Consider the following 13,712-nt stretch of genomic DNA (forward strand, 5'->3'; position numbering starts at 1 on the left):
ATAGAGCACTAGATGGGGTGATTTTAATCCTTAAGAAATCAAGGGCTAGACTGAACTGTTCAGGGTCCTTTTCAATTTTGGCATAGTGATAATGAAAAAACTCTGGATAAAACAATCAAAAATCCATAACAAATCTTATTGGTCAGTGAAACTCTGATGCTAAAAATCATTGCTTTGCAAATAATGTCCTAGAGTCGAGTAGCTGTCTACTGTTAGTGTTCAGTTTTTTAAAAGGATATTAAGTTAACTTCTGTAGATATTTTTTTCAAAATAAGAGAATTACCTAAAGGATCAAATACTTAGATATTACATTTCCGTTATAAGTGGAAAGTAGAGATTGTACCTATGAAAACTAGTTGATGACCAGTCACCCAAAATATCTGAATTTTTTAAATGAAGTTCTGTAGAAAAAAATTAACTATCAGACACTTGCAATAACTTTAGAAGGGTAGCCACAATTAAAACAGTACTAGTTTTCTATAGTTATTTAGGTGTAGTATATAAGTAGCACTAATAGTTCAAATCATAATTCCTTTAGTTTCATTATGAAATTTCTCCAATTTAAATGTAATTTTTAAGAAATAAAAAAGTTAGAATATTTGGATCCTCATACAACTTACTTGACTGGTTTGACTAAATTAATCTGTAAATTCAGTCAGCCAGTGGTCAAATTGAACAAGCTTTTGACCAGCTCTTTTTCTGAGTTGCTGTAAGTAAGCCTATAAACTGAGAAATAAAATAAACTGATTTTGGCTGCAACATTGAGTGCATCAGTTTTAAGGCAGGATCAGAAGCTAGTATTTGTCTTTTGTATGTGATGAACTCATAATGTGAAAGACACCATGAGATTTGCAGCTGACAAAAGTTTACTGACTTCACTGTTTAAACTTTTTTAATTGATAAACTTCCACAGATAAACAACATCTGTCCAAAATAACTGCTATCATGATATACGAGATAGATTTTATGCCTTTGAGTTAGCAGCAAATATAAAACAGAATGTATCTTTGCTTTTTGTCTTTTCTGTAGTTTTGGATGGTACTCATTATGTGCATAACTAACACTGTTTACCGTTTGCTTCTGTCTGATCGAGTGCATGTTTTGAAAAGAAAGTTACTGTTTGCTCGCTTAAAGTTAAATGTGATAAATTGAAACATGTTCATGTTATAATCAGTTTGTTGAGCATGTGTTCACACCCTGTCACATGATTATCTCCTCTACTCAGAACGCTGCTTACAAACACAACACAGTTAACCTTGGCATGCTGCCCTATGGAGGTATTTCAGCAATGCATGCAGGCAGAAGCATGACTTTAAACTTGCAGACTAAGTCTAAATTTGATCTACAAGAACTACCTCTTCAGAAAGTAAGTATGGACTGCCCTACATGTGTCAGCATACCAAAGCCATTGAAAATTTGCTTACTTACTGTGTTTAGGCTGTACATACAGCCCTGCTCATAGACTCTCACGAGTCCCTAAAGCACCAGGGCACATAATGTAGAGCCTGAACTCTTCTTAGCTGCTAAATGAATATTTGTAGCTAGACTGATGATCAGGTTCCTGCTTTACAGCTTTGCTTTTTGGATTGAGCAGGCACATGGCTTTTTGTGTTGCTTTAAGGCTCATTGTTCATGTTACTCATTTTCTTTTTCTCTTATTCTTTGTTGTTTTTTTCATACATATCTTTCTTTAGATAGCCTCTAACTTGCTGATGCATTCTAAGAACAGAGCTAAAAATTATAACCGGATTTCTGTTTATTCCTTTGGAAAAGACAGAGTCCTCAATTGGAATGGAAATTAAGTGGTCAGTACCTCTAAGTGCTTTTTCAGCCTGTTTTCCTTGCAGGAAATACTGCACAGAAGTAAAACATGAGATACAAGTTTGTGGCTTCCCGAGCAAATTGTTACTCAACCTAGGCTAATAAAAGAACACGTAGGCTCATTTGAAAGAGACTACACTGTAAGATGAAACATTTCCATTGGCGAAGGAACATTTCTGCTCATTTTATTCAAGCAAAACTGAGAATGTACATTTTACCTGTTTAAATTGATTAATGCCTTCTGTCTTGGTTACATTTTGATGGATACTAATGAGTCATTTTTACACAATATGTCACTAAGACTTTATTATAAATATAGTCATTAGCCTCGTAACTTTTTAGGGGGAAAAATGCAATACAAAGTGGGAATAACAGAGTGACAGTAGCCTCCTAATAAAATTAATGACCATATGGAGCAAACTCCCATCCTAGCAAAATGAGGGTCAAAAGACCTCAAATTCAGGTTTTATTGTCAAATTAGTCTTAAAAACAATCTCTACCTCTGGATTGTTTGCTTCCCACTGTGAGTAGAGAAATAAAATCAAAGAGATATTTATATTCACAAATGTATCATCACTTTGAAAAAAACAAACTAAATTAAGAACCTTTGAGTGTTGTTTGTCCTTGGTCTCCTGTTGCAGGACCAGTGGTGTGTCAGTAACTTCCTCTCCAGGGAGAAAAACATGGCCATGATTTCTGATGTTTGCCAATGTCAGCGATATAAATACTCCCTGTACAGACGGTTTCAAAGTACTAACGTAACACCGCTGAACTCAGAACTGGGGCTTGAGTACAAATGGTTCTCATGAGCTAATACTAGTCGGCTTCCACCTACCACTATCTGCGAGGCCCTTTTTGCTGGAGCCCCAGCTTTTATGGAGCCTGTTTCATGTTCTCTCCTACGCCCAAGGCTCTCATCCTCGGCCACAAGGAAACCAGTTTTCCAAAAGGCCTTGAAACTTATTTGCACTAAGTAATAGATGAGATGTCACAATTTTAATAGGCACCTTTCCTGGAGGGCTTGACAAGTAATAGAAATGAAACCCTTAAACTAAAATGATTGAGTTTCAAAATTCAGTGAGATTAGAGAGGTCTTGGTATGAAGGAAGCTATTGCTTGAATCCCTTAAAGTTATACCATATAAATAGCTCCTTATTCTGCCTAATTTTTAGCCCTATTTACTTATCACTCTATAGAATAATATAGACATATTCAGTGCTAAAAATGGTAATATACTTTGAAGCACTCTTTCTGAACGTCTAAATTATCTCCAGATATAATTTAGGTACCTCTGTATTGCTATATTAATTTTCTGATGTTGTTTGGGGTACCCTAGAGAATGGATTCATTATGCTTACTATAGTTTTAGGATGATCTATAACAGAAATATTCCAGAGTTATAATATTTAGAGACTCTTCAACCTTCCTCCATTGGGCACAGAGATGACCTAAAGGAATTCTCTTTGGAAGCTACATTAAAGTGCAAATCAAGAATAATTCAGTTATTGCAAGACTCCATCTGAAAATGAATTATCGTCAATACTGCATTATTCACACAAAGAGAGAAAGAGAGAGAGACAAAGAAGGCAGGGGATGGAAAAGGAACACAGGCAGGGCAAGTATTCTATTACCACCAAAAGATTTCATGACCCCAAACTATCAGTTTAAGGTGTCTAAACTTTAGGCCTTTGGGCATCTGGGACAACTTTCTTACCCTGCCGCCATTGCAGGAACTCCATCATATGTGACATTGAGTGGTGCTTACTCACTTTTGAGACTCCTCCAGCCTCTGCTTCCTCCCATGGATTCCAGTCTAATTCTCTGCCCCTTCACCTTTGGGCAGGTACATCTGTTCTGCAGAGCTTCCTTAATTAGAAACTCTGTCTGGTTTTTCTGCCAGGCTTTCCCATCATCACTCTTAAGAGGCAGACTCTCAGAATCCCCCTTCTTGGATCCACTGACCACTGTTGCTAACTGATCCCATGCTTGGGGCTCACTTTCCCTGAACTCTTTTCTACAGGAAAGGAGATGGACAAAAATGATTTTCCTTTGATTTACAAATGCATAAACATCCATCTCAACACTTTTGTCTTGCCTCTTAAGATAATAAAAATTAATATCCGATATCTACAATTTCTTTGCAGCCCCTAAATATTTGTTGGCCACAAGAATTCCACTAAAATACAAAATAAGGTCAATTTATAAGCATGCGTTTTTCAGCAGATAAAATTGACAAAGCTGTCCATTCTCCTGTGGAAACACTAGCACTGTCTTTTTATTCATAAAATTCCTGAATGATAATATTAGCCATCTCTAGTTAGGTGCTAGAAAAAATGAATTTAAGTATCCTAAGGAATCGAAATTAACATTTTTCACATATTACAAGTTAAGCAAGGGAAATAAAGTTGCAGCATACTTTTGTGGTCGTGCCCTGCCAAGGGGACATTCAGGCGCTGAGATATAGACTTTTCCCATGCTCCCTGCTTGCCAAGTCTTACCTCTGGTAATTAGAGGAAAGGAGCAGCTTTGTGTATTTCCTCCCCCCATAAGACTGTCTTTTTGTAAGTTATGCACCCAGAGAAGTGGGCCTTTTTGTGATTCCTACCTTCCCCACCATCTCCATTTTGGTAATTGACAGAAAGGTGTCATTTGTGTAAGCTGAGATCCTGACTCAGCACATTATTTCTTTTTTTGGTTTGGGTTTTTTTTAGTTTGCCAAAACATATCTAGTTTGTTTTTTCTTCTCAACTTTCTTTAAATAAATTTGTAGTAAACTAATGAAAGGATATAACTATTTGTGAATGAAGATTAAAGACTCTGTTCTTGATAAAGTATTTACACAGTGAATATTTACGTGGACAGAAAGGGAAGACTCTCCCAGATTTTTCTATGTGTTTTGAATAGTTCCATTTTCATATTTATTCTATGCTAGGTTGAGTATTGCACATTTTTCATGAATTACAAGCTAAATAAAGACTTTCCATATGATAAACAGTAAATTACATTTTCTAATTTAATTTTATGGAGCCTCTTAAGATATTAAAAGAATGTGAAAAAATATAACAACATTAGTTTAATAAATTTAATTTTCACTAATATTCTCATTTATTGATGATTATTCCAATTTCTTAAAAAAGTAATGATACTTATGATCAGAGCATTTAAGACATAAATCATCTATTAAATTATAAACTTTTATATTTTCTATCTACTTATTCATTCATTCATTCATTTATTCATTTTTTTATTTACTGCCGCTCCAAAAAGCATTTAAGGCAACTTTCTATGATGTTATTAATGGTTCTATGTGCTTCTTCGGATGTGTTCTGTTGTAATTGAACTTAGCTATTGTCTTAAAATGTTATGTTATCAGAGAGAAATATAATACAGTTGACCCTGTACAACATGGGTTTGATGTGTACAGGTCACTTATATATGGATCTTTTTCAGTAAATACTGTGAGTGTATTTTCTCTTCCTTATGATTTTCTTAATAACATTTTATTTACTCTAGCTTACTTTATTGTACAAATACAATATATAATACATATAACATACAAAATATGTGTTAATCAACTGTGTTATCAGTAAGGTTACCGGTCAACAGTAGGCTATTAGTAGTTAAGTTTTGGGGAAGTTAAAAGTATATGTGGATTTTCGACTGCAAAGGAATTGGCACCCCTAACCATGTGTTGTTCAAGGGTCAACTGTATTGTAAAATGTCAATTCAGACTACCATTTTTATTACCCAGATTAATGGTAGAATAAATATTTTGATAGGAGAAGAATAAAGAATAAACGTTATTGATTATCTACTATGTACCTGGTACAATGAGGTACTTTATATTTTTCACCCACCTCTAACAAAAACTCTCATAGGAAGTATTTATCTTCATTATATAGATGAGAAATCTGAGGTTCATGTGTCACAGAAAATAAGTCACTTGTATTTTTACTGTTTTACTATTGTAACCCCTGTCCCTAGCATAGGGGCAGCTAGCATTGGAATCTGACTCTGCTTGGCACCCAAGTTCCTGCTGTTTACTATATGGTGATGCCTTCTGGAATGTTTGTAAAACCTGGCATTTCCTTAGAACATAGCTCATAAGAGTTGATAAAGCTCTCTTGTACACACTATTATCCCACATCATCTTCATAACAATCCAGAAAAGTAGATATCACGGGGTGAAAGAAAGAACACATAAGTAGGATATATTCATTTATCCAAAACATATCATGACCCAAATCTTCCCCTATGTGCAACAGACACATGCTTTCTGAGTTAGCTGAGCTTACTAAATGCTAATAGTTACCTTGCACTTATTAAGATCCTCTTGCACTTCCTGAGCACTTACTACCGCTTAGAAATATGCTTGGTAGCAGTCAAAGGCCAAAGGTTGTGAACCCAAGAAAATCATAAATTAATCATCCATGCTACTGCAGCCCCAGGGATAAGCAGGGATGTGGAAGAAATCATTGGCCGTTTCTAACTTCCGTTTGCAGGTTTCCAGCTGCCAATATTAATGGCGTGGTCTCTTCTACACTGGAGCAATTGATACTTTGTTTCCTTTTCTTTCTTTTTTTAACGTCTCCCACTATAATATTGTACCATAGCACCTAATGCTTATTGGATTATTAAAACAAATATTAACATAAGTTATAATTTCAAGAGAAGGGATGGTGAAATTATAGAAATATCTGTATTAAATCATCTTTTCATAGAATTTTTCCTGGAAGAAAATGTTATCTGTTTTGCTGGTTAATACTCATTCTTCTATATTTTGAATTAAATAAGTTTAGATAGCAATACTTGTACCTAAACGATTTTAAAATTTCTAATGTCCTTTATTACTGCATCTATGCAGACGACTCAGGATCAAATAGTGCCAACATTTTACATGCATTTATTTACCCCAGTTCCAAGGATTACTTACTTGATGCCATTTAGGGACAGTTTATGCCTACAGTTTCTATTGATCTTGCTGCATTTATTATTGGCTACCTACCCTCAAGAAGGATTCTCTTAACTTCCTAATTATGCAAAATACTTTTATCTTATAAACCACATACATTTTCATCAGTAGGAGCTAAAATTACCAAAATAATCTTAGCATCTATACAGATGCTTCTTCATCATTGTAATAAAATGCTGGTTTAAGAATCATGTTGACATGACCTTACCACCTTCAGATTGAACCCTGTGATATCATAATAGTTTAGATTCAAGCTTGGCATATAGTTGTCTTTATAATACCGAATTTTTTCAAAAATATGCAGGAAAAAAATAATATAACAATAATTTTGCCAGAAATATTTTGAGGAAAATTAATTTTAAGGCATTTTTTGAATCTATGGCAATGCCTTTCATGAATCATGTAACAATTACTGAGCAAAATAGATCCTTGAGATCTTAAGGGATATATCCCAAGACCTTTTCAAAGTGCCAAATTGTAATACCACACTTATATAATTCCCCTGACGAAATGCACTAAGCGTTTATTGTACCCATTAATTAGCAGACAAGAGCAAAGCCATTGGATCAGCTAAGCTCATTTACTTCTACCTGTGAATCCTGTACATACACGTACTCACATATGGAGACATACAGACACACCTGCATGCACACACTCATATACAATCACAGATATATAGAGACACACACATACTCATGCACATTTATGTCTCAGCAAAATTAGAAATTACTTCTTCCAATAGACACCTGTGATCATTCACAGCAGTGTTAAATCTACAAATGTCCGCAGCAATCTTTGGGACCAGAACCTATTCAGCAAAACTTTTACTAGCATTAATTAATTTCTTAATACAATTTTTGATTTTTCACTAAATCATACTGACCATTTTCTCTATTATTTTGAAATATTGAATATCTACAGAATTTAGAAGCTGAGAGAATGCTGCAGGTGATGATTTTCCATGTCCTTTAGATTTAATTGGTTACATGTGGTAAGGATAAGATTTATTCTTAATCTTTTAAAGTATATAAATAAAATATCTAGAATATGATACTAAAAATAAATGAATAACTGAACATCAATTCGGTTATTTTCTCTGAAATAATAAATTTCAACAGTGATAACTTCATTACTTTTTTTATATTTTTCAATTGCTCCTTTTAATCTTCTGTGGAATTTTAACAACTGAGCGAATCCATTTATACTTGGTTCATTAGCACTTTATCAAGAGTACAATTTTTTGTTAATGTCTATGCTCATTTTGGGAAATAATGTGAACCTACCATATAACTCTCTTTTGGGTTCCCCCTTCCCAAACAATAAATTGTTCCCATACTCTATTTCTGCAAACTGAAGTCACCCCTAGGATGTCTTACTTAAAAACAAAAAGACCAAAACATTCTTGAAATTAATAAAGGAAATTTTGTTCAGACTATTTCTTTAATTTCGCTGTCTAGTGAAAGTAATTCTTTATGTGTCTGCATGTTTGTTTCCTTTGGCCATAATAGAGAGAAATTGGTATGCATGCTGATCCTAATTTTAAAGAGAAAAAGATTAATTCCTAAACTAATGAAGAGCCTATATCATCATAAAATTAGAAATTTAACTAAAGAGTTTTAGCCTCCTTTTTTTACGCCAGAAAGAATTTTGCAATTATCAGTTGCTCTCTGTGACTAGAAGTCATATCTGGCCAGCTGAACCAAGTTTAGTGGAGGAAACAGAGATGGCATGATATGGAGGAAAAGAGAAAGATACCTGTATTGAACTCTCAAAAAGTCTGTGTTGCACAGACCTAGCCAGATGAACACTTTATTATCCCACTTCTCTGGCACAGAAACCCAGCCAGAAAAAACCATGGGCCCGTAATGCCTATCCTGAATGATTATATTTTAACTGCTTAATTTTAATAATTTGAGTTGTCGTATTTTAATATCTAAAAAAATTGTTTGGGGACATATGCCCAAATAATAATCTGGAAAAGGCAAAGACTAGAAAATTAATGCTTAAAGACAAACAGATGGACCCTGAATTGTTATCTGGTTATTTTTTAAGTAATATATACTTTAAATGTGTTAATGTTTGGTTTCCAAAGAAACACAAATTCATTTCTAGCTAACCCAGGAGATTCAATTCAATACCTTTTCTCTTTTTTCACTCTTTCAGATAGGCTCATGAGAAAGAAATTCACATGGCCAAAGAATAAGAAGAAAACTGAGTTATCTTCTTATGTTTCACTATGTCCATTAGGCCTTAGGAAAGCTTCATCTAGTTTCATAACAAATCTGATTTTCAAGTAACTCCAAGCAATGCTTTTAAAAAATGCATGCAGTCAGAATATACATAGAGTGGTTGTATAATTGTTTTCTAAAGGAGAACAACTAGGACTATTCCATGTAATCAGAGGAAGCCTAGCAAGCAGCCCATTTCTGCCATGTTATAAAGAGAATGGTCTAGTTCTCCCATTCTGGGTTTGGAGGACAATACTTCACACAGAGTAGAGCTGCACATACATGCTGTAACTCAGCTTTATTTGTCTGTAGTGATCCTTAAAAACATCCACATAAAGTGGGATAGGGAACACTAAACATAGTATCTCACCCATAAGAATTTCTCAGGAACTCAAGTTTAGTACTTGTGTATCTTGTAGGTTCAGGGAGGAGAAAGGCTTTGTGAAAAGTTAATCTGCTTTCAGAAGAAAAATATCCCACTATTATATCCTCCATGGTGTGTGAATCCTTCCTAATATTCAGGTCAGACTGTGGAGGACCGCCCCCCAAATATCTAATATTATAATAATAAAGACAGAGAAATTATTATTTGTTAAAAATAATAATCAGTAAATCAGCAAAAAATTAAATATATATGAAGAGTTTAAACTTTAATGCATGTGACCTATATAAATAAATTTTGAATTAAAAGTCATGATTTATTTATACTGTGATTCTAATAATACAATATTTTTATGTTGTTTTAATTTCCCTCTCATAGCTATCTGTAGATAATGTCATATAACCATGAATCTTACATACACTATACTAGTGTTAACACTCCTTTGAATTAGCGCAAGGTATATGCTCCCAGAATCAGTACAGCCTTATAAAATTTGTGTTAGGCTATGGTTTCAAATATTAAGAGTTACATACTGTGTTTCTATGGTTTCAATTTATACTCTAAATGGTAGTAGCATACTCAAGAAACAAGCAAGTTTTAAATGTTGTGGTTTTTATCAGTTGGTTAATTTTATTTTGATTATTTTTATTCAGGTACTGTAAATAATCTAAACTTTTTCTTAAATTTCAGTATGTAACTCTAAGAATGTTACTTTAGTTAAATTTCTCACTGCTTCCAGAAAGCTGTCAATTTAGAATTTTTTACTGAGTAAAAGGTATATAGTAATACTTCCAATTCAGGATGTATGGAGTTTTTTTGCAGTTAAACAAAATTAATTTTACCATAATCATTAGGGACTCTCTTCAGAAAACTATGATTAAACTTCTATTACATCACTAAAGAATGCCATACCATTTTTGCAATAGACCCCGTCCCAGCAAAGCAACATTTTAGACAATGGACAAGAAGATGTATCTCCTAGTGGCCAATGGAATCCTTATCCTCTTGGGAGGCGGGATGTACCTCCGGACACCATTACTAAAAAGGTAACCAATTTTAAGTTGATGACACAAACCTTGAGCCTTGCACATCCATTGTAATATGTAATCCATATCTTATATCTTAACATCATTTCTAACTTTGTGACAAATTTAGGCTAAATATTATTTCACTATAAGAATTATAAGTGCACTGAAAAGGATGAAAAATGAACATTGCCAAATGTTCAGAGCTGGTAATAAATTTTTACAAACATTCTGCTGCCTCTCTGCAGATACTAGCACCTCTTACTAGTGCCTGACACCCATCTTTGACATGCAACTACAGGAAGGTGTATAACATATACTTCTGACTTTCTTGGCTTCAGCATTATGATGTAGCCAATTTGTATGAAATGAAATTTTTTTAAACATTTAGACATTTTTTATTTTTATTTTCAATATATGTTTATTGATTTCAGAGAGGAAGGGAGATGGAGAGAGAGAAACATCAATGAGAGAATCATTGATCGGGTGCTTCCTGCACACCCCCTACTGGGGATCAAGCCCACAACCCAGGTATAGGTCCTGACCAGGAATCAAACCATGACCTCCTGGTTCATAGGCTGATGCTCAACTACTGAGCCACGCGGCTGGGCATGAAATGAAATTTAACTACAAAGAGATTGATTCACATTACTAAAAGTCACTCATTCATCCAATCATTCATTTAATAAACAGTGAGTCAAGTAACACTATGTTTGGAGCAGTTACTAGGTGCTGGGGAACAAAAATGAATATGATATGGTGTCTTACTTCCAGGACCTTTTAGTCTAGTGAGATAGGCTGAGTGATATGTAGATAATCATAAGACTACACGTTAAGTTGCCATAAAGAGCATTAAAAAAGACTGAGAGAAGATAATTGTGAGATATATGCGGGACACAGGATTAGTATTCCAGAATATATGTTTTTAAACTCCTACAAATCAATAAGAAAATACATACAATAGAATATTTTAAATTATAAATACAGGGGAAATCAGAAGAGTGAATAAATATTTAAAAAACTGAATCATTTGATCAAGGAAATGCAAAAAAAAAGATGATATTTTCCACTGGCTAGATTTGGAAAAACTAAGTATAAAAAATGAAGCTGTTTGCAAGTATAAGAGCAATGGAAACTTTTATACTGCTAGTGGAAATAAAAATCACAATGGTTTGATAACAAATTATCTTATAAAGCTAATCATGCATAGACCCTACATTCCAACAATTCTCTTCCTGAGATGATATTCTAGAAAAAAATCCTGTACCTGTCATTCAGATACTTTAAATATTCAGAATAGTTGAACATTGAAAAAAAACACAGTATCTACCAGGAAAGTGTATACACAAATTCTGCTATTCACACAAAGGAATATTTTACAGCCATGGAAATTACTTAACTGTAATTATGATAATGTATATAAATTTTTAAAATGTAATTAGAGTGAAAAATTAGTTTCAGAAGATGTCACACATCAAAAATACCACATTTATAAATCTCAAAAATAAGCAACATTAAAATATATTGTTTAGGCATAATTACATGATTGAAAAAACTAATTTTATAAGGAAACAGTTAACAAAAAATTTAGGATTATTGTTATCTCTAAAGGGAAAACTGGGGGTAGGATGAGGGAGGAAACTGGTATTATTGGTACTGTTCTATTTTTTAAGGTGAATTGTGGTTCTTACACTCTAGTTTTTAAGTTCATGAGTGTTCATTTTGTAACTGTGATTCATAACTTACATATGCACTACATAATCACAAACTCTTTCTAACCTAGGTGATGATTTCCCTCTTGATGATGAGCTCGGTACTTTTAATATATATAAAAATCAAATTATTTACCCCAAATAATTGTGAACACCCTGATTTGCAGGTGTTACACATGTTATTAATCTGCCTATTGAGCAATATTCAGCAGTGTAGATAACTATAATATAGTATGATTAGTGCTGTGAAGATGGAATACAGTGCTATGAGGGCACACACCTGTTTAGTTAAGAAACTAATGGAAGTTCAGAATGAAGAGTGGTGTAAAATAAAGCTGGAGGAATACGCAGAAGCCAAATCATGCTGAGCTTTATAGTGAAGGAAATGGGAAGGGAAACATTGAACTATTTGAGACAGGGCAAAGACATGATTAAATTTTTCTTTAATGAGCACTGATAGCTTTTCAGAGAATGAATTGGAGAGGAGACTGACTAGAGGTAATTGAACCAGTTAAGAAACGTCTGTTGTAATTCAGGGGAGAGTATATGGAAGTAATAGGTGATGGAGAGAAATGCATTGATTCAATATATTCTTAAATGTTACACTGGACATGAGGCATAAGAGATAAAGGGCAGTTCCAAAATTGATTGATACCCAGGTTTCTAATTTGGGCAAGTGAGTGACGATATGCACTGAGATGGGAAATACAAAAAGAATAGTAAATGGAAGTGAAGAGAGAGCGCTTAAGTTTAATATGTTGATTTGATGTATTGTTGAGGCATCTGAGTGGAAAAGTTTAGTGGATGTTTAGATATATTTATCTGAAGTTCAGGAAGAAAATATTTTTTAATGTTTTTTATTGATTTGAGAGAGCGCGGAAGGGAGAGGGATAGAGAGATAGAAACATCGATGAGAGAAACATTGATTGGCTGCCTCCTGCACCCTCCCTCCCCACCCACTGGGGATCAAACAGGTAACCTCCTGGTTCATGGGTTGATGCTCAGTCAGTGAGCCACACCAGCTGGGCCAGGAGAGAAATCTTAGTTGGAGATTCAAACTTAGCAGTCATCAAATTGAGCCATGAGTGAGGTAGATGGATGACATAGAACTCCACGGAACACCAACATTTCAGAGATGTTTCTAGGAAGAACAGAGAAGAAATCGTTTTTTCAGTGGAGTCTTTCCTTTGCAAGGTATAGAAAATTCAAGGGAAACAGCCTTGAACATTAAGGAAATGCTTAGCTAACAAAGTCAAAATGTAGGGAAAGGCTCAGATTTATATAATATTAATTACTTAAGTTACTAGTATTTCCCTCCTCACTCTTCCATCCATACTGTTAGCTTTATCCTAAAATCGGTTCCCCTCATTACAGACTAAATAAAGACAGAAATCTAGAAAACTCAAAAAAGGACTTTCCTTTTGAAAGAAAAGATAGAATTATGGTGGACTCTGGAAGGGAATATTTAAGACAGCAGGCACCTGATCATATTTAAAGGCTGAAGGGAAAAAGCTGTTTGTTGAAAATCTCAGAAAGGCTAGGAGGAAAATTCCTCTTTATGAGAAAAGAGGA

At 34.1% G+C, this 13,712-nt stretch overlaps 1 protein-coding gene across 1 annotated transcript in view; it reads left to right on the forward strand.

Moving 5' to 3' along the window:
• Positions 1-13,712, forward strand: part of LRRC7 (leucine rich repeat containing 7) — a 307,069-nt gene that overhangs the window by 230,852 nt on the left and 62,505 nt on the right. The window contains exons 20-21 of the mRNA XM_023762876.1: positions 1,226-1,366; positions 10,330-10,449. Of these exons, the coding sequence (XP_023618644.1) occupies positions 1,226-1,366; positions 10,330-10,449 (261 nt within the window). The remainder of the gene's footprint in view (positions 1-1,225; positions 1,367-10,329; positions 10,450-13,712) is intronic.

Source organism: Myotis lucifugus, unplaced genomic scaffold (assembly GCF_000147115.1).
Source record: "Myotis lucifugus unplaced genomic scaffold, Myoluc2.0 scaffold_265, whole genome shotgun sequence".
Classification (NCBI taxonomy): domain Eukaryota; kingdom Metazoa; phylum Chordata; class Mammalia; order Chiroptera; family Vespertilionidae; genus Myotis; species Myotis lucifugus.